Consider the following 17934-nt stretch of genomic DNA (forward strand, 5'->3'; position numbering starts at 1 on the left):
TCAGCGCCCGCCTTCTGCAGGCTGGGCAGGCGGGGCCTAGGCCACAAGGTTGAGCCTGTTCTTCGGACGCCCCCTCCCTCAGCACCGCAGCGTTGAGGTTCTAAGGACGCTCCAGGGAGGTGCGGCTACTTCTGCTGGAAGGCTACCGCCAGGCCTTTCCCTTACCTGGACACAGCCAATGACTAAGCCATTTCAGCACCTTCCTGGGGAAAAAAATATTCACAGACCTTTCTAGACAAAACTTCCACCCATTGGGTTTGCTCATCCCCAAAACAATGCTCCGCAGGAAAACCTGTTTCCCCCCAAAAGGAAAGAAAGAATCGAACTGAATTTTATGATGAAATATTCCAGTTGACTGTACACATCCTTTATAATGGATTTTTCCCTTCAAAAATAAGCATATGCGTTTAAATTATGTAAAGAAAACCCTGACCTCTCTGGGTCCGGGCCCAATTTCAGAATCAGTTTATATAACCTGGTTGTATCAAGACCCAGCAGCGAAGCTTTCAGCTGCCTGAAAAGCAGAGTGAATTAAGTGAAATAAAACCAGAACAGTTGAAATAAAACTGAAATCTAAATTGGCATAAGCATCTTGCTTAAGGAAACTTACCTGTCAGGATGAAGCCTCCAGCATCCTTTGATTTTTTTTCTTTTTCCTTGGGGGTGGGGGAGAGTGGGTTGAGAGTGTAAAGGTTATAAAATACATTCCCAAATAAGTCATGGATATTGAGGAAATATCTAGGCCTCCAAATTTTAAAATAAAAGGAAACACAGGCCCCTGCAAACCTGTTTCTGGTATGCCTTTTACAATTACTTATTTAAAGAGATACACACTCACATATACCATTTACTGTCACCTGGGGAAACATTAAAATGCATTCAGGGGTCTGGGTAAATAGAAATACACTCTAAAAACACAGACACAGTGCTTTGTTTTATCTGTTGCAAAAAAATGTATTTGATTACTTGAGTAAAATTACAGTATCTCTGTTGTTAGTAAGTATTAAATGTTAAAGAAATTGGACACCCCCCCTTCCTTTCAACTTTCCAAGAAAGTGCATGTAACAGTCCAATTTTTTTTCTTCCATCCCTAGTACAAAATAAACAAACACTATACCTGCTCTCTTGATCAAGAAGAAGCATTTGCTCTTGTAAGGAACATATGTACATTTTAATGAAAGTGATATTTCTTGTATATACAAGAGCATCTACGTTTTGTCCACTGAAGGTTGTTCAAGATGCTATACTTAGCAGCAATGTGAAATTCCAGCACACATTTTCTATTGTGAGTATACCTACAAGGCAAAATGTTACGTCTCAGTTTCAACTACCAAAACAACACTTGTTTTTCTTTTTCTCTAAAGAATTCTGCGTGCTTATTACTGTACAGAAACTTATTAACATTGAGGAACTCAAGTAAAAAGCACAATACAAATAGCAGTTCCAAACAGAAATGGTTAAATCTACAAAACAAAAAAGCAGGTTGAATTTTAGAATAAAAATCAAAAAAACCAAACCCTCCAAAGAACCACACTGTTCAGTCTGTACTTTCAGTTCTTGTCCTTAAATCTGTTTTGAAAGATTAGACAATGTGTTTGCTGATAAAACTTTCCAGCAGGATCAAAGTGTACATTTATATACAGACTTTATTAGAGATCTAATGCATCACTGAGGCATTGCATCACCACCAGATTCATATTAAACTGGATATAGAAAATAAGTTAATGCCAGATTACAACTGCCTAGCAGGGCAACTTGCAATTGCCATAAATGTTACAGCAAGTTTACAGCACTCTAGTCAATTAGTATTTAGTCCAAAATACAGAAGACCAAAGTTAACGCTTGCATTCTGTTTGCAAAGCAAGGTTATATCACTAATAAATAAGCTTTCTTAGAACTCTAGAAGTTGAACAAGGTACAAAAGAATGTCTTCATAATGTTGTAGTTCACAGAACTGGGGACCGGAAGGCAGGGGCACAGGACAAGGAGTAGGAGGCCACCGTAGGTCGCATCGGGACAGGAATGCTACGTCTCCAACCCAAGCTGCTTTAACTTGTGACGACCTCTTTGCTGTCCTCCACAAAGCGGGTGAAGCAGAAGTTGGTTCCATTCTCACTGCTTGCCATTTTCTCCAGGCCAGCCAGAGGAGCACTGGGCTCTGAGTTCTGGAGCTTCTCCAGATTTCCCGTCAGCCCACTGATAGGTGAGCTGTTTCCACTGTCGAGGCTTCCAGGAATTGGAGGGATGCCACCGTTCTGAATGACGGAGATCTCATTGGCCTTCATCGCCAGCCCGTTGGACAGCGCGGCTGCATACTGATTCCAGAAGCTGGAAGGATCCCCACTTCCTGATCTTGCCGCCAAATCCTTCTGGAACATTTCTGGGAACTTGACGGGATTGCCTCCTAGAAATGTCATCGGGCCGTCCACAGAGAGCCGGCGACCCCGCCTCGCAGGGGTGCTGTTCCACATGTGAGTGCCCATGTGTACCTGAGATACGGAGGGGGACAGGAAGAAAGACGGGGAAGAGAGAAGCTTAGTAGTAGAATCTGTCTCAACTCATATCCCACCACTGGACAAAGCAAGTGGCCCAAATGTCTACTCTCATTATGTGACAGACAGTGGAAAAGGTAACAGGAACCATCCACTCTCCTCCCCTGGTAATAACACGTCCACTGTCTGCAGCCCTGGGCCGTCTTTCCTCTTGCTGAGCAAAGATGCCTTAGTTACTCTTTTTTTATTACCAATATTTAGCTGATAATGGCCTCAAGCAAGCCAGTCAGTCGCAGACAGCCCCTTTCAGGGCTAGAATTGTTATGTCCACTCTCATTGCAATAGTAAGTATTGTATCTGACACTCTTTACCCTATAAATGTCCTTTTCAGATAGGAAGAAAGTCCCCCTTGCTGATTGCCCATTGGAGGGCCCGTGTATGGAAAGAGAAACCAGAAAGTAATTATTCATCTCACATTACTGGCAGCAATCTCCAGAGAAATACTCTGTCAACAGAAAAATGTACACACTAAGAGTGCTCAACTGTTGCTCTAGAACTTAAGCATATTTACTTTATTTCCAACACATATCAGTAGGAAATGTTGTATAATCAATTATAGTAATACCCATTCGCAGAGTGGTGACGTTATTGTTTTTAGACAAACAAACCATGCTGGACTACACGGTTATGAAAAATAGATGCACGCACCGAGGAGAACTGTAATTATTAAGTGATCCAGGCAGCACTCAGGCCACACGGAGGTCTTTAATCAATACCCCATGGCAACGCCAAGCTGTCTTACTTGGTAGGTAAAGCAATTCATTTGGTGCACTTAGCGAGACAACAGAGAGAGGCCGCTGCTTCGCTTAAGGTACCAAATCATTCAATGCGCCCTGACATTCAGCAAGCTGCAGCCTGCTCATGTCCCTGCCATGAACCTGACCCTCCCAGGCACCCACGATTCTCCCCAGTCAGCCACGGGCAGCAGGCTCCCCTGCGAGAAGGGCCATTGACCCTGGTGGGCATGCCTTACAGTCAATGGCAATGAGAAAGGGCAGACGGGGTGGGTGATGTGCAGGCGAGCCTGGTACCTTAAGATTGCCTTTTGTCGTGAATGCTCTTCCACAAATAGTGCAAGCAAAGGGTTTCTCTCCAGTGTGGGTTCTCTCGTGAATCTGCAGGGCACTCGAAGAGGAGAAGGTTTTGCCACACGTGTTGCAGTAGTGCTGTTTGGGAGTTCTCCTGGGCAGAGCTGGGAGCAGAACTGGGGACGTGGCAGAGGAAGACAGGGGCCCAGAAGGGATGTGACTGGTAGGGGTGTCCTTACTGTCCTGAGGAGAAACATGCACAAAGCCGTTGACCTCTGTTTTGATGAGAGATGACAACGAGTTGGTGGGAATCACGGCAGAGTTCTGATTGGGGCCAAGGTTGGCGCTGGGCTCGAAGAGCTGTGACGGAAGGTCTCGCATCTGATGCGTCAGCATGTGCTGCTTCAGGTTACCCTTGGTGGAAAAGCCACGATTGCAAACTGTGCAAATAAATGGTCTCTCTTTGGTATGACTTCTATAGTGAATGTCCAAGGCACTCTGACAAGCAAATGTTTTGCCACAAATGTCACAAGCAGTATTTTTAAATTTACCCCGGTCTCTGAAAGGGAAGAGGATCCCCAAAGAATCTTCTTTGATGATTTTCTCTGCATGACTAGATGTCAAATCCAAAGCCCCACCATTCACTGGGGCAGGGGACAAGCTGTTGGCGAACTCGCCTGGGATGGCTCTCTGGGGTTTCTCCTCAACACTGGGTGACTTGTGGAAGTCCTGGGTGCTGTTGGATGGGGACAGAGCCTGCATGGAAGAGGTAGACTCTGAGATGGCCGGGCTGCCCGCACTCTGGCTCTCCACGTCACCACCCACTGAGGACGAGTCATTGGTCAGGACGTCCCCCTCGACTGATCCATTCTCCACAGACTTCAGGCTGGCCTGCAGCTGCTCCGCCAGGCCAGCATTGATCATTTTCATCTGATTTTCCAAAGCAGCGATGCTCGACATCTCCAGGGGCAAAGGCGAAGAAGATAAGCTATCTTGGGACGCGTCTGCGGACTTGGGCGTATCAGGGATGCTGCCCTCGGGACAGTCTTCCATGTTTTCATCGGAGAAGTTGTCTAGGTCATCAAAATTTTTCTCATCAAAGGAGCCTGTGTCAGACTCCATGGACTCGGGGTAGCTGTCAGGGACTGGGGTGTTGGGGATCTGGCCCCCCATGTGCATCCGGATGTGCTGCTGCAGGACAACAGCGTTAGTGAACTTCTTCTGGCAGATGGGGCAGGAATGCTGGACTCGGAGCGGGGGCATAGCGCGATGCACACTGTAGTGGGTCTTGAGATTCCCTTTTGTGGTAAAAGCACGGCCACAGATCTTGCACTTAAAGGGCCTCTCCCCAGTGTGCGTCCGGTAGTGCATTTTCAAGGCGCTCTGACAGCTGAGGACCCGATGGCAGATGACACACTCGTTGGGATCAGTGGCCTTCTTGTCAATGTTTTCTACCAGCTGCTGAAGCTTGGACGTCTCTGACGCCTGGGCTGAGTCCAAGAGTCCCCCAAAAGGAAACTTGGCTTTGAATTGCTTGGACATGAGTGGCAACAAGGGGTTGGTAAAAGTGGTCGCACTGCCTGGGCCGCAGTCGGCTGCTGGGGAGCTCAGCGAGCTGCTGCCCATTGGTGGGACTGAGTTGGTGACCACAGCACTTTCTTCACTTTTGCCACTGGAAGGTGGCAGAGTAGCCCCTTCAGCTTCCTCTGGGAGCCCACCCAGGTTTCTTGTGGCCAATTCGGGGACCCCAGAGTCACTTTTGACAGAGCCTGGGGGGCTGGCAGCAGAATGGCTGATGGGGATGGGGGCTGGCTCTTCTGTCTTGATGAAGGGTAGGAGGCTCGGGAGAGTCGGGGGCAACGGCAGGCCTACAGAAGTGGTCAGAGTAGGCAGTACTGGTTTGGTGTCCAGCCAGCTGGTGACTGGCTTCTCTGGAGGGATGGACATGCCGTATGGGATGCCGGTACTCGTGGGGATGTTGTCCAAGTGCTCAGGCACGGGGTAAGGGTTCATCTGGATATGAGGGTATTTCTCTTTGTGGCGCTGAAAGTGAACTTTCAGGTTCCCCTTGGTGGAGAACCTGTTCCCACAGATGTTACACTTGAAGGGCCTCTCCCCGGTGTGGGAGCGCAAGTGGATCTGCAAGGCACTGTCGCTCCCAAAGACCTTGGCGCAGAACCTGCACTTGTGTTTGAAGAACGCCTCGTCGGAAGTGCTCTTCGCTTCGAAGGCAGTGACATTTGGTGGCTTGCTTTTTCTTTGCTGGGCCAAGGCAGACAAGGAGTTTAAATCCTCCGCAGTTGTTCCGACGTTGGGCAAAGGGCTGGGGAACACAGAGTTAGCAGGGGCCGGCTGAGGTAGAAGTGGATTAGACGCAGGGCTTAATAAACTGCTTATTGCGAAAGCTGGTGAGGATGACGCTGAGACTGCTGGGTTGCTGACGTGGGAGGCACCAGCGCTCGAAGCCACTTTTTCCGAGGACGGGGTGCTAACTGCGGCCGCCAATATGTTGATATTGGGAGAAGAGCCACTGTTGGATGGAATGATGGGGTTGCCAGAACTGCTCTGAGGTAGCTGGATTGGGGGTAGCTGCTTCACACCACTAATGCTGGCAGATTGGCTGGCGAGGCTCTGCGCTAATCCAGCTGCTGCCGCCAGCTGCTGAGACAAATGGGAACTCAGCGTGGACAAGGGGTTGGCAGATGTTCGTAAAGTACCTTGAGAAGGACTAGAAGACGTTGGCAGGTCTGCGTTCTGAGAAGCCAACAGCAATATTTGGTGACGAATCTGTTCAATCAGTTGCAGCTGGTGGATCTGTTGCTGCTGCAGAGCTAAGAGCTGCTCCATGAGGGCAGGGACGGCCAGCTTGCCCCCAGAGGCCCCACTGCACCTCGCTTCCTGGGAGAACTGGGCCACTGCCACCTTAGTGCTCTGGAGGTTCTCGATGATGACGTTGCTATTGATCACGGAGAAGTTGCCCAGTGTTGTCAGGTCCCCGAGTTGAGGTAGAGAGGTTGTGAGTGCTGAGGTACCTGGGGAGGGGCTGCTGCTGCAGCCTGGGGCTGTACTGCTGAGGCTGCTGCCACCGGAAGTGCCACTGCTGCTTCCACTGCTGCTTTTGTTAGCAGCTGGGGCCTCCGCCTCCATGGACTCTTCCTGGTCAGGCCCACTTTGTTCCGAAAGGTCGCTGCAGTCTACTCCATCTGTTTTGTTAGCTGTGTCGTTCATTTGTTCCTCAGGGTTATCGGGAGGGGGACTGGGGGAGAAGGTTTCGGGTGGGGAGGTTGGATTTTCATTGACGATTAAAACTAATTGATTTTTAGTACAGTTCTTCTTGTGAAGCAGAAGATCTGACAATTCAAAGAACTCAGCACAGCACCGGCCACAGACATGGGCGTCCTTGCTCTTCGTGGCGCGACTTGGTTGACTCTTTTCTGCGTCTCCTACAAACATCAAAAGGCACAGGATTAAAAAGGGGACCAGGATGCACAGGCATCCCCCAGGACCTACCAAAAAAAAAAAAAAAAAAAGTTAACCAATCGTTTTCTATTTGCAAAACTCAAAACTGTAACCCTTAGAAACTAATCAATATTACCTAGAAACATTCGCGATTAATTTTTAAGGGTATGGAGGAATTGCCATCAAACTAGTATCTCAGATAGTCATGGCCTTCAGATAATTCATCAAAATATAAAATACTATGAATGGAAGACATTGGCGTATAATGAAATTCCATAGAAAAATATTGATTTCCAATATCTTATACACCTTATTGTCTGCTCGTGCGGAGAGGGTCCAGCCACCATTCTGAGGACTTATTAGGCTCTTGAGTTTCTGTCAACCTTATTCATTTTCAACAGATTCAAAGATATCTGTGACAGTTTGTCCTGTCACTAAACTAATTTGTAGTCATTCAGGTTCCAATCAGTTGTTGACAAAGGAGGGAAAAAAAAAATGTGTATCACCAAGCTGTAGACTGACAACTTGAAAATCACCTCGAGGCCCTACCTGGAACCTGAGCTAAGTTTGTGATAAACACACTTTAGTGACATCAGTAACAAATCCTCTGTACCACTGCTCAAGACGTGCTCGATACAGAAGGGAAAACAACACTCACACAGTGATGATGATTCGTCACAAGGCCTGCCTGGCACCTTAGATCCCCCCTCTGGCATGTTTATTTTTGAAATTAAAGAATACAACCCTGGCTACAATTCCACTCATCAAGGAATATTTACCACTGGGGTCCACATGGCAGCATTGTGTCCCTAAATACTTCATCAAAGGTGCTCCTTTTATCTGTAAAAACTGGCATGAGATTTACATTACTGATTACACATCAACTTAAAGAAGGATAGACAGTAAAGGGGAAGCCTTCCCATCCCCTAAGAAATAATTCTTGGTTTAGAGTTTGGAAATGATTTGCCATTCTCCTAGTCTGAATGCCTTTAAAAACAGTTTGCTCTTAACTGTTATCAATTATTTAACAGATTGTCCTGAACCTTTTCTTATAAAAATCCCTTTATTTCATGTTTGTTTCCACTGGTCGCTCAGATGTCTTCTCACTGAGATCCATTTGTAAATTAAACATAAAAATCTCCAACTCCAAGCTAACACCCTATTCAAAGACAGGATGGCGTCCCATTGTTTGCCCAGCATGGGGAACACCAACTTCTGTTGTACAAATGGTGTGTGGTCATCTACGAAGGCTGTGGAAAAAAAAAAAAAAACTGTTTAATTCAAGGATTACCTCCCTGCATGCTTTTCTGCAGAACTGACTCAGATAATAGGTAGTTTCCATGACTTCCAAATTGAATCTCCCAGAAAACTTGCAGAAAAAAAAAAAAGGTAATCGCAAATAGGAATAAATGCAAAATCAAAATGTTGCTTTTTTCAGTAAACTTAAGAGTCTGCTCAGAAGAGCTGGTCACTTGCCTTTCTGTAGTAAACATCAAGAAAGCTTGAGTAGTTTTACCTTCCAGAAAATAAAATTAATACCTACACAGTACTTTCTGAAAATTCCTTGACTCCATTTGCCTTGAGTGATGCTGAAGTTGATTAGAACCCCTGGTAAAGTAGCCAAATGCATGTGCAAGCGGCTTTCCTCATGGGGAATGTTACTTGAGTAAGCTAAGTTATACTTAACTAGCTAGCTTTCCTAACACCCATCTTGTAATCTCCACAAGGGTAGAGCGCAAAATGCGTTAACGCCACCAAAGAAATCTTAGTCGCAGCAGAAAATACCAATAATGATTCAGTTTTAATTTAATGTTTGATCATCCTACGTGGCACCGGATTCCTATGCACATCGAAGGTGCCGTTTTAAGCACATTTTTTCTGTCTCTTCCTCTGCCCTTAAAATCATATGAACAAAACATTAGATGAAATTTGCTAAAGTTATGTTGCTTAACTTGGGACAAAAATAATGTGACAAAAATTCTGTTTAAAGCTTCTTATTTTGACAACCAATTTTAAATGATGCATCCATTTTAGATGCTTATTTTAAACTAGGAAATGCAATTCCTAATATATTCAACAGAAATGTTATTTCTTTCTCTTTGCACATTTCCATATGTAATGGTTATGTTTCCATCTACTTTTACAGCCAATTATGAAGGAACAAAAGCTATTCTGTTTGTTCACACATTTTCAACAAAATGCATTAAAACTATTATGTCAGCATGTTCTATTAAGCTCTGCATTCAGTGGAAAATACTTTTCAACCAGCTCACATTTATCAAAACATAAAGCCACTTTAAAACACAGTTTTGCTTGGTCAGCTGGGCTTAGACAAATAATGACAGATTCAGAACTAAATAACTAGCAAGGGAAATCAGAAAACTGACTTCATCAATTGTACACATTACAATGTAGTTGCTTCAAATATTTAGCACATCTGTGCTTACGATTAAAGGACATTTTAATTCTTTTATAACTTGCAAACATTTGATATTGTCATAATATATAGAGAAAATAAAAGAAAGGTTACTTTACAGGATTTAACTGATTATTACTTCCCTGCACTTGAATTCTGAATTTGTGCTGCCTGAAGATTCACGTGAGAATTTTCAAGTTTGCCAACCTGAACATTTTTAAATTTAGGATTGTGCTAACAGGAGAGAAAATAAAGATGCTTAAAAATAAAAGCCTGCTTGCTTCTAAGAAAGAGACTGTGTTAAAAAGTTACCCATATTTTAGCTTAGATTTTCACAACATTTTCATAAGCTGACATCTGATCTCACTGTAGAGTCAACTAATTTAATTTCCTGATGTTTATGCACCCTCCCACCCCCACCCCAAAAATTCTGGTATCTATTTTGATTTATTTGAAAAGCAGGTGTCACTACACTGTAATAATTCTGAACTTTAAATCTATCTGTATTCTGAACAGAATTCCAATGAATGAGCTTAAAAACAAGAAGAGAAAACATGAGGACTAGTTTGAATCTTTAACTACAAAGGGAATATTTTCAGTTGCAATAAGATACACATATTCTCTCTCTCACACACACAACAGAGGAACATGTTCTAATTCATTTTTCTGTGTCTGCTATCTTGTATCTCTCTCAAAAATCTGTTACACAGGATTGCAACTGGTGACCTCATTATTAAATACAGTTGCCTTGCTCCTTGTACTGTGGTGAAAATAACAATCCAGTGCCTTTTCTATGGATTTTGCATACAAATTAAAGAATTAAAGTCATTTTGTAGTCCTAGTAAGACAGGAAAATTTAAGAAGCAGGAGTTTTCTATGTACATACATGCAAAAAGATACGTGGAATTTTCTGGGCCTTACTTGGGGAGGGGAAGAAGGTGCTCTTATACCTCCACCAAATTCATACAAAAAAAATCCCAGATGTTTTAGTTCCAAATGTACTATTTAGATACTTGGTGCCCAATTCAAATTTCCAGTTATTCATCATCTGAACTGAATAGTACAGAATTGGAAGCAGAAAACCAAAGTGTTCTAACTTATCTATCTACTAAGAAAATAAAAATAAAACTATGCTCCCCACACAGAAAGGTTTAACCAGCCAGGAAAGGAAAAAAACCAAACCAAACCCCCCCCCAAAAAAAAAAACCACTTGAGTCTACCAGATTTAGGGGTTTGGGGAGCTCCTCAGAAAGATACTCACTGCTTGCTCTTCACATTATCTTAGGATTGCATTTACATTTTTTTTTTAATAGAACCTCTCACGACAGTGGTTTTGGAGTTTGTAATTTTAACAGGCTATTTCTTTTCTTAGACCTATTTGGAAAGGCTATCCCAAACACTTGATTGATTGAATTTTAATCTTTTTAAATGTTTACTTTCGAATAGATCTGGGACAAGCTTGAGTCTGAATGTTCAATGTAAGACTCTGAAGACATTCTGAACACTATGGTTCAGGCTGCGTCTATTTTTCTGTGACGTCTAAAGTTTCTTCTATGTGATATGCAACCAAATGACAAATTTCCAGGTCCCCTGTAAGCGCCCTTAGTGGTCTGACCAGGATTAGTGTATTCTTGAGTGGAAGAACACAAATGAAATCTCTGAGAAAGTCACAACACGGACAAGACACTCTTTTTAAAGTAGTGATCCAAGCCCACCTAATGCACACAATAAATGAAAGGGCGAAATGTCTTTCCCATGGATGAATCAAACTGAACACTAGATGGGGTTCCAGTTGCAAGGGTTTGTTCAAAAACTTCTTTGTGGCTTTCCTATTCCAGTGACGCGTAAAAGAGAGACTCCTTAAGGCGAGATCTAAACTTTGACTACATAAACATTGGCAAAGGCACAAGAAACTAAATCCCTGTTGTTTAAGGGTAAAACTGAGCTATGGGAACTACCTGTCAATCTTCCCCTTTGGGGGTCTGGCATCTGAGGGTGACAGGGGAATAAGGTTAGGAAAAGAAGCCAAACTGATAAGGTGAAACTAAAATAAACTACCAATTTCCTGCTAAGTGACTAGCAAGACTCAATTTGGGGGTCACTGGGAAGATACTGAAGGACATATTATGATCTGGACCTTGTCACCTCTGCATGGGAGGAGGCTAGCAAAGGTTAAAACAGCTCCACACATCCTGGTTTCTAAAGCTGCATACAAAACTTTTTTCTTTTTGCGGGGGAGGGGTGTCGGTTCTCCAGTTAACTTATCATCTCTTTCAATAAACTGCTAAACTACTTCTTCAATTTTAATAGTTGAAGAATATTTTGAAATACAGGGCTGTCTGCACTGAGATGTGTCTTAGAAAAACCTAGTCAAGGCTGCAGAAGGATTATGTTCTCGTTCCTACACAGAGTTTAGCTTTTAACAATTTCAAAAAACTTAGCCAGTCCGCCTATTTCTTCTCCAGTTCCCAGGAAGATCGCCACAAGAAAAATGTTTCTGCCTTCCAGAGGACTCCGTTGGTAAGGACAACTTATGTCTCCAAAAGTATAAAGAAAAGAAACAGAGCCTCCCCCCTCCCCCCCAAGAATAACCTAGACGTTGGCACTTGTGCCTGAGAATTATGGGGAAAGTTGATGCAAAATAAACTACAAAAAATTCAGAATCATGACTTCGTGTGCTTGCTTTTTAACATTTTAGGAAATGTGTGCAGCCTAATGCAATTTCAGAAAACAGTGTCAAACTTAAAAATAGGCCTGATTCAAACATGAATTTTTTCCAACTGCCTTATCTTGCAGGTGTTGGTTTTTCAAAAAAAGCAATTAATTATAGTTCTCCCTAACCTTTCAGGCCCAGAAATCAATGTGTTGCTATTAAGCTGCTCACAATGAGTAAGTTACTGTGGTAAATAACAGAATTTCATTATTACTATAAATAAGAGAAATTTTTATGATACTTCCTATTAGAATCAGTGTTTTATCCGAGATTCATGGTTTTTATTTTTCTTCCAATATTATCTTTTCCTTAAGAGAGGTGAGCACAAAAACACTTTCGTAATAAATGAATGGAGTCTGAATGGGCCGTCCATGTGGTTATAAGAATCTTAAAAGAATCAGAGAAGGAAAAACCCAATATACACACAGATGCACGCAACAACACACTAAAATCCCAATCATTAGATTTTAATCACCCCTTTCCTCAGGATTATTTATCTCAGTGAATAAGCTTTCCAGGGGCAGTCATCTTTCTATAAGTAATCTGAGACTTGTTGAATATCATTTAAGGGACAAGTCATACTTGCCATAATCTTGCTCTCATAAGAAAAACAAAAATTACCAAGTTTAAAATTATTTTAGAGTGTTTCTGACATTACAGTTGCACTAAAGTAGAATAAAACATCAGCACACTAAGAGCAACTCTTGGTTTTGTGAACTTGCTTCGATGAAGCTATCATTGTGGCTGCTTGGAGCGGCTTGGCCTTTCCTGGTAAGCACAGACCCTTCAACACACACATGCAGGACAAGACACATGTCTTGGGACTGTCCATGCTGCCGGGCTGCTGTCCCTGAGGTCTACAAACTTTTCTGGGTCCCACTCTGCGTGGGTACCATGAAATGCAAGGTGCTGGCATGTAAGAAGAGCACAGATTAGATTTAATTTACTTATCTTGGATGTTTCATTCGCCGTATTCTAAGACCATCTCAAGCCATAAGAAAAAGTAACCATAACGTTTGGAGAAGGGTTTGCTTTCTCAAAATTGAACCACCTTTATACATACATAAAAAACCAGAACAAAACAAAAAAAACCCAAACTCCTAGAAGTACGTGTAATGTGTGGGGAAGAAAAGGACACTGCCGAATTCTCTGCAGAAAAGGTGACTTTTAAAAGCTAACTTTGAGATATGTCATGAACTTTCAATGCTATTTATCTCACAACTATTCCCAAATAAAAAGAACTGGGCTATGTTAGGCCCTCCTGCACGGCAGGCATTGGGGAGGATTACTTGTGTACTAATATTATTACAACACACTAAATCCTGTAGCCCTATTACAAAATCTACCCTCTAGGCAACTTCTCCCAAACTTATTGTTCAACCATGTAAAAACAGTCATAACCTAAAACCATTACTACTGAAGAAAGAGGGGGGGTAGGGAGAGGTGAGGGCAGAGGGCTGGGAGGGAGGTGTCTCCTGGGGTGCCCCTAACAATTTACTGGTTCTTAGGACAATGAACCAGCTTTGGGGAAGAAAAAACAGAGGAAAGAAAGAGAAAGAAATGAAGAGAGAAAGAGAGAGAGAAAAGAAAAGAAACTTGATTCAGTTACCTAATTAACTTACCTCAAAGCTCAAATAAACTAAAAAAAAAAAGTACTAATAAATAATAATGATAAGAGGCAGTGAACTCCTTTTATGCTATGGCTTTATGAGAAGCTTTAACTATTAAAAATTCCGGATCCAGAAGGCAAAAGGCAAAGATCTAGCAAGCATCACTTCCCTACGAAGCCAGAATCTTTTATTTTGTTTTTGTAGAAAATCAGTACAAATTTTAAAAATAGACTAAAAAAAACAAACACCAAAGCCCTGTCTAGGCTCTAGTTTGGTACCTTGTATACAAACTGCTAACCTCAACAATATTACAGTGTAAAAAGGTCTCACCAGAAACTTAGGAAAAATGAGTGTAGGGACCAGGAGCAAAAAACAAACAAACAAAAAAAAACAGCTGAGAAAACCCGGAAAAAAATACCCGGAGTGGTTGCTGCGGCCTTGGGCAATTTCACCGCGATTTACTCTGCGGGCGAGGTTGCATTTGGGGTGGAAAGCGGGGTTCAGAGGCTCTTTCCAGCGGACTGAGAAATCGCAGGGACTGAGAAAGTGTTAGGGGCGCGGGGGAGGGGGGAATATTGCAAACAATTTTCTTAGTTGACCTCAAGTCCCCCAGTTTCTTAGAGGGACCCCACGCCAGGAGTCCCCTTTCCAGAGAGTCAGGGTGAAGGGCGCAGGGTCCCTTCGCTTCACCGCGCCCTGGCCCTGCCGCGAGGCAGGCCTCTGGGGAGGGACCGGGACCGAGGGCCCGGCAGCCGCTCAGCTCGGCCGGCGAGGTGCAAATCCACCAGCAAGCTATTCGGTTCTGCAGGGGCCCAACTCTTTCCTCCATACCCCCAAGTGCCGCCCGAGACGTGAGCATCCAGAGAGGCGTCCTGAGCCGCGGAAACCCGGCTGAGTTTGCCCCTGGTCCTCCCGCAGCCCAGAGGCCAGCATCGCGCCGGGATGACCCGGGGAGCCGCTCGGTCGCCTCCGGCGCTGGGCCCAGGAGCTCGGAGGCCAGTGAAGTGAAACACCTCCAGGACCCCCAGTTCCCTGCTCGATCTCTCCCCACGCTCGGCCGTAGCTCCCGCACACAAACTTTGTTCTGGACTAGTTCATTCCCTTCGGGACCCACAGTTGTCGCGTCCAGCGGAGAAAGCGGGTGCCCGGGTTTCAGGAAGATTCTCCTCTGGTTGGCTACCCCCAAGCTCAGAAAAACTACCCTCAGACCCCTTCTCGACCCGTGTGGAAGTGTAGAGCTCCACGATCCGCACAGGATGCATACCTAATATAAAGGTTTTAGGGGTGGAGGGGCAAGCGTTGGGAGGAAAGATTCCAGGATAAATGAAGGGAGCCAGACCCCGACTCCTCCCCGCCTCTGCCTGCACCGTCTCGGGAACAGCCCGCAGCTAGGACAACTCTTCGCTCCAGCCGCGACCCCAGCGTGTCAGGCGCCGGCGCCCAGACACAGGTCCCCACCTTCTTGCAGCTCTGAACCCCCAAAGGCACCCCATTCCGCCGCGCGGGCCGAGCGGGAGTGTGAGCCTGGGGAAGGGGGGGCGCAGCGAGCTGCCCCCACGCTCGGGAGTTCAGCCCCGCTCGAGAAGTAAACTTCCTTCCCGCTGGCAGCAGGGACAGGCGGCCGAGGCCAGGCCGGGGGCCCGGGCGCCACGCGGGGAGCGCTCCGAGGGCCCCGCGCACGTAGGCGCGGACACCTCCGACCGCACCCGCTCCTCGCTGGGCTCCCGGGTCCGGGCTGCGGCTCGTTTCCCCGGAAAAGCCGGGACCAGGGAGCAAGGCCAGCATGCCTTCCCTCCTTCCCCGGGAGGACCCAGCAACTCCGGAAAGATCCTGCCGGGAGATGTACTAGCTTCCCGGGGGCAGGAGAAGCCCAGCAAAGGCAAATTGAAAATTAAAAAGAAAAAAAAATGCTCCCAGTGGTAAAGGCAATCGGGGATGCGGAAGCAGCGGGAGTGGGCGCGGGGGCCAGCCGCGTGTGCGTGGGTCGGAGTGTGCGTGAGTGTGAGTGCGAGGGAGTGAGTGTGTGTGTTTGTGTGTGTGTGTCCGCGGCGCGGGCCGGAGCACTCACCATCTCGCCGGGGGAGCGAGGCCACTTCGGGGTCGGATTGGAAATGTTGAGGCTTCGCTTGCTTCCTCCGCGACATGCTGGCTCAAACATCAGCTGGGGCAGAATAAAAAATTACTAAAAAAAAATCTTCTCAAAATTACGGAAATCGAGCGGCGGCGGCGGCGGCGGCTCCCCCCGCCCGCCGGCCCGCCCGCCCCCTCCCCGGCTCCCCGGCCCCGGGCGCAGCGCGCATGTGTCCTGCTATAATTATGATTATCAATAATGCATTGCGATTAATCATAGAGGGGCTCTTTGAAAGGCGATTGGCACCGAGCCAGCGCTATTCAAACCCGCTCGCCTTAATCAATTAGTTCGTGATTTGCTGCAGACCCCTGTCTCTCCGCGCGCTGGCCCAATAAGCCGGCCGCGGGGCTGGCTCTGCGCGCCGCGCCGCCCGACACTGGGTTAACCCTCTTTGCGACCGTCCGGGACTCCGCTGCCCGGCCGCTGGGGGCCGACCTCCACTCCACTGCGCGCCTGGCGCCCCGGCCGGCGCCCCCCGCTCCCTCCCTCCTTCCTACGCCCACCCCCCACCCCCACCCCTCATGCGGGGCTGGGCCGACCCAAATTAGCAAACCCTCCCCGGAATTAAGCCGCCCGGGATGGGGGTGGGGGTGGGGCCGGGCGGCGGGGGCTGGGGACCCTGGCTGCAAACGCCCTGCGAACTTCCCAACTCCAGCGCCAGGCGCGCCGGCCCACGGGAGGAGGGATCCCTGTGGAGGGATTTGGGGGGCCGGCGTCTCTTTTCGTGTTTCTTCGTATCGTTAAGGGCTACCAGAAAGCAGCCCACCCCCACCCCCATTAAAAAAAATAAGCGAGTGGGGAAGAGCCAGCCCCACGCCGGTCCGCCTCCCGCCCACGGTTCGGCCTTCCTCCCGCCCGCCGCCTGGCTCGGCGCTCCTTCGCCCCGAGTTCTCCATCCCCTGAATCCCGGGCTCGCGGGGGCGCGGAGAAGAGGATCCAGGAAAGGTTTGGGAACGTGACGGGTTTGGGGCGGGGGGGAGGGGCAGCTCTCTCGCCACCCACTCCCCTCCCCCCACGGGGCCGCGATCCTCCAGCCTGTCGCTTGCTCCCTAGCTCCCTTTCTCTACCTGGGACATTCCCAGGACAATTAGGGCTGAAGTTTTCGGGAGAAGCAGCCCCGTGCCCGTGGGATAAGGGGGCGGCTCGACTCCGCCCAGGACCCCTCCCGGACCTCCCCCCCGGCCGTCCGGGTTGGCTGCAGGGCGCGTCACTCCGCGGGGAGGCGGCGGTGGCGCCGCCAAGCCTAGGGCGGGCGGAGAGCTGGGACCGGCCTGGGCTCGGAGTTCAGCTCCGTCCGGGGGGAGGGGAGGGGCTGCTGCTTACCCGGTGCGCGGCAGCCCGCCCCCGGCGTGGGTTGGCGCGACCCGGCCGAGCTTGGTCCTGGACAAGTCCAGTCCCTGGGACCCCTGGACTCACTGCCCTAAGCTTGCTGGTTCTAGGTGGTGGCGCCGAGACCGGGGATGGGGGAGGTGGTGTCCTTGTCCGCGCTGCCTGGCGACGCAGAAGCTCGCCTCCACTTTTGGGCACTGGCCGAGTGCGGCGCCCAAACTTTTCGCTCTCACTTCAGCTCCCGGAGCTGGGCTGCAGCCTCCCTGCCCGCGCCCCGGAGTGCAGAGCCGGGAGTCGGGTCCCTCTGCCCCGCGCTGTTGCCCGCGAACCTGGGACTCGGTCGGCTGCTCAGCCCAGCTCTTTGCCCTCGCGCCGTGGGGTCTCCTGGTTCCAAGGTTCCCGCAGTCCTGAGCCCAGAGGACTAAACTAAACTTTGGCTGAGTAGTGGGAGAGGAGGGGTGCGGATACACAATCCCTGCCCTATCTTGCAATCGGGAAAGGAGAGGGCTCATGAGGACGCCCCAGTTTGGGAGCGCCCTTGAGGCTGGATGGTACCGCAGTCGGTTCGCGCGAAGTGGGCGCCAGTCGCCCCGGCAGCGCTTCGGGTCCTCCCGACCCTTACTGCGCTCCCCTAACGTGACCCTTTTCTCTTTCTCGTAGCTTCTTCAGTCTTCTCTTTTTTAAAGGTCTAAAGGT

The 17934-nt window shown here is 47.6% G+C and overlaps 1 protein-coding gene across 2 annotated transcripts; it reads right to left on the reverse strand.

The window, feature by feature from the left end:
* Positions 1 to 929: 929 nt before the first annotated feature.
* On the reverse strand, positions 930 to 15983 carry SALL1 (spalt like transcription factor 1). Of its 2 annotated transcripts, XM_053582174.1 has the most exons (4): positions 15847 to 15936; positions 7819 to 7888; positions 3584 to 7023; positions 930 to 2489 (listed from the first exon to the last, which is right to left on the reverse strand). In XM_053582174.1, exons 1-4 carry the CDS (start codon positions 15934 to 15936, stop codon positions 2049 to 2051), a joined length of 4041 nt encoding a protein of 1346 aa, XP_053438149.1. In that variant the 3' UTR covers positions 930 to 2048. The 2 variants fall into 2 exon arrangements, with proteins under 2 accessions (XP_053438149.1, XP_053438150.1); XM_053582175.1 differs by lacking the exon at positions 7819 to 7888 and having other exon boundaries at positions 15847 to 15983.
* Between the last annotated feature and the right edge of the window lie 1951 nt (positions 15984 to 17934).

This window comes from Nycticebus coucang, chromosome 2 (genome assembly GCF_027406575.1).
Source record: "Nycticebus coucang isolate mNycCou1 chromosome 2, mNycCou1.pri, whole genome shotgun sequence".
Lineage (NCBI taxonomy): Eukaryota > Metazoa > Chordata > Mammalia > Primates > Lorisidae > Nycticebus > Nycticebus coucang.

What these genes read in the sequence shown, in the direction of transcription:
- SALL1 (XM_053582174.1), bottom strand. Translation starts at nt 15,936, where the DNA reads ATGTTTGAGCCAGCATGTCGCGGAGGAAGCAAGCGAAGCCTCAACATT. An exon ending in CTGCCATGTGGACCCCAGTG is followed by an intron (nt 7,024 to 7,818) that starts GTAAATATTCCT and finishes TGATGTTTGTAG; the next exon opens with GAGACGCAGAAAAGAGTCAA. An exon ending in CGACAAAAGGCAATCTTAAG is followed by an intron (nt 2,490 to 3,583) that starts GTACCAGGCTCG and finishes TCCGTATCTCAG; the next exon opens with GTACACATGGGCACTCACAT.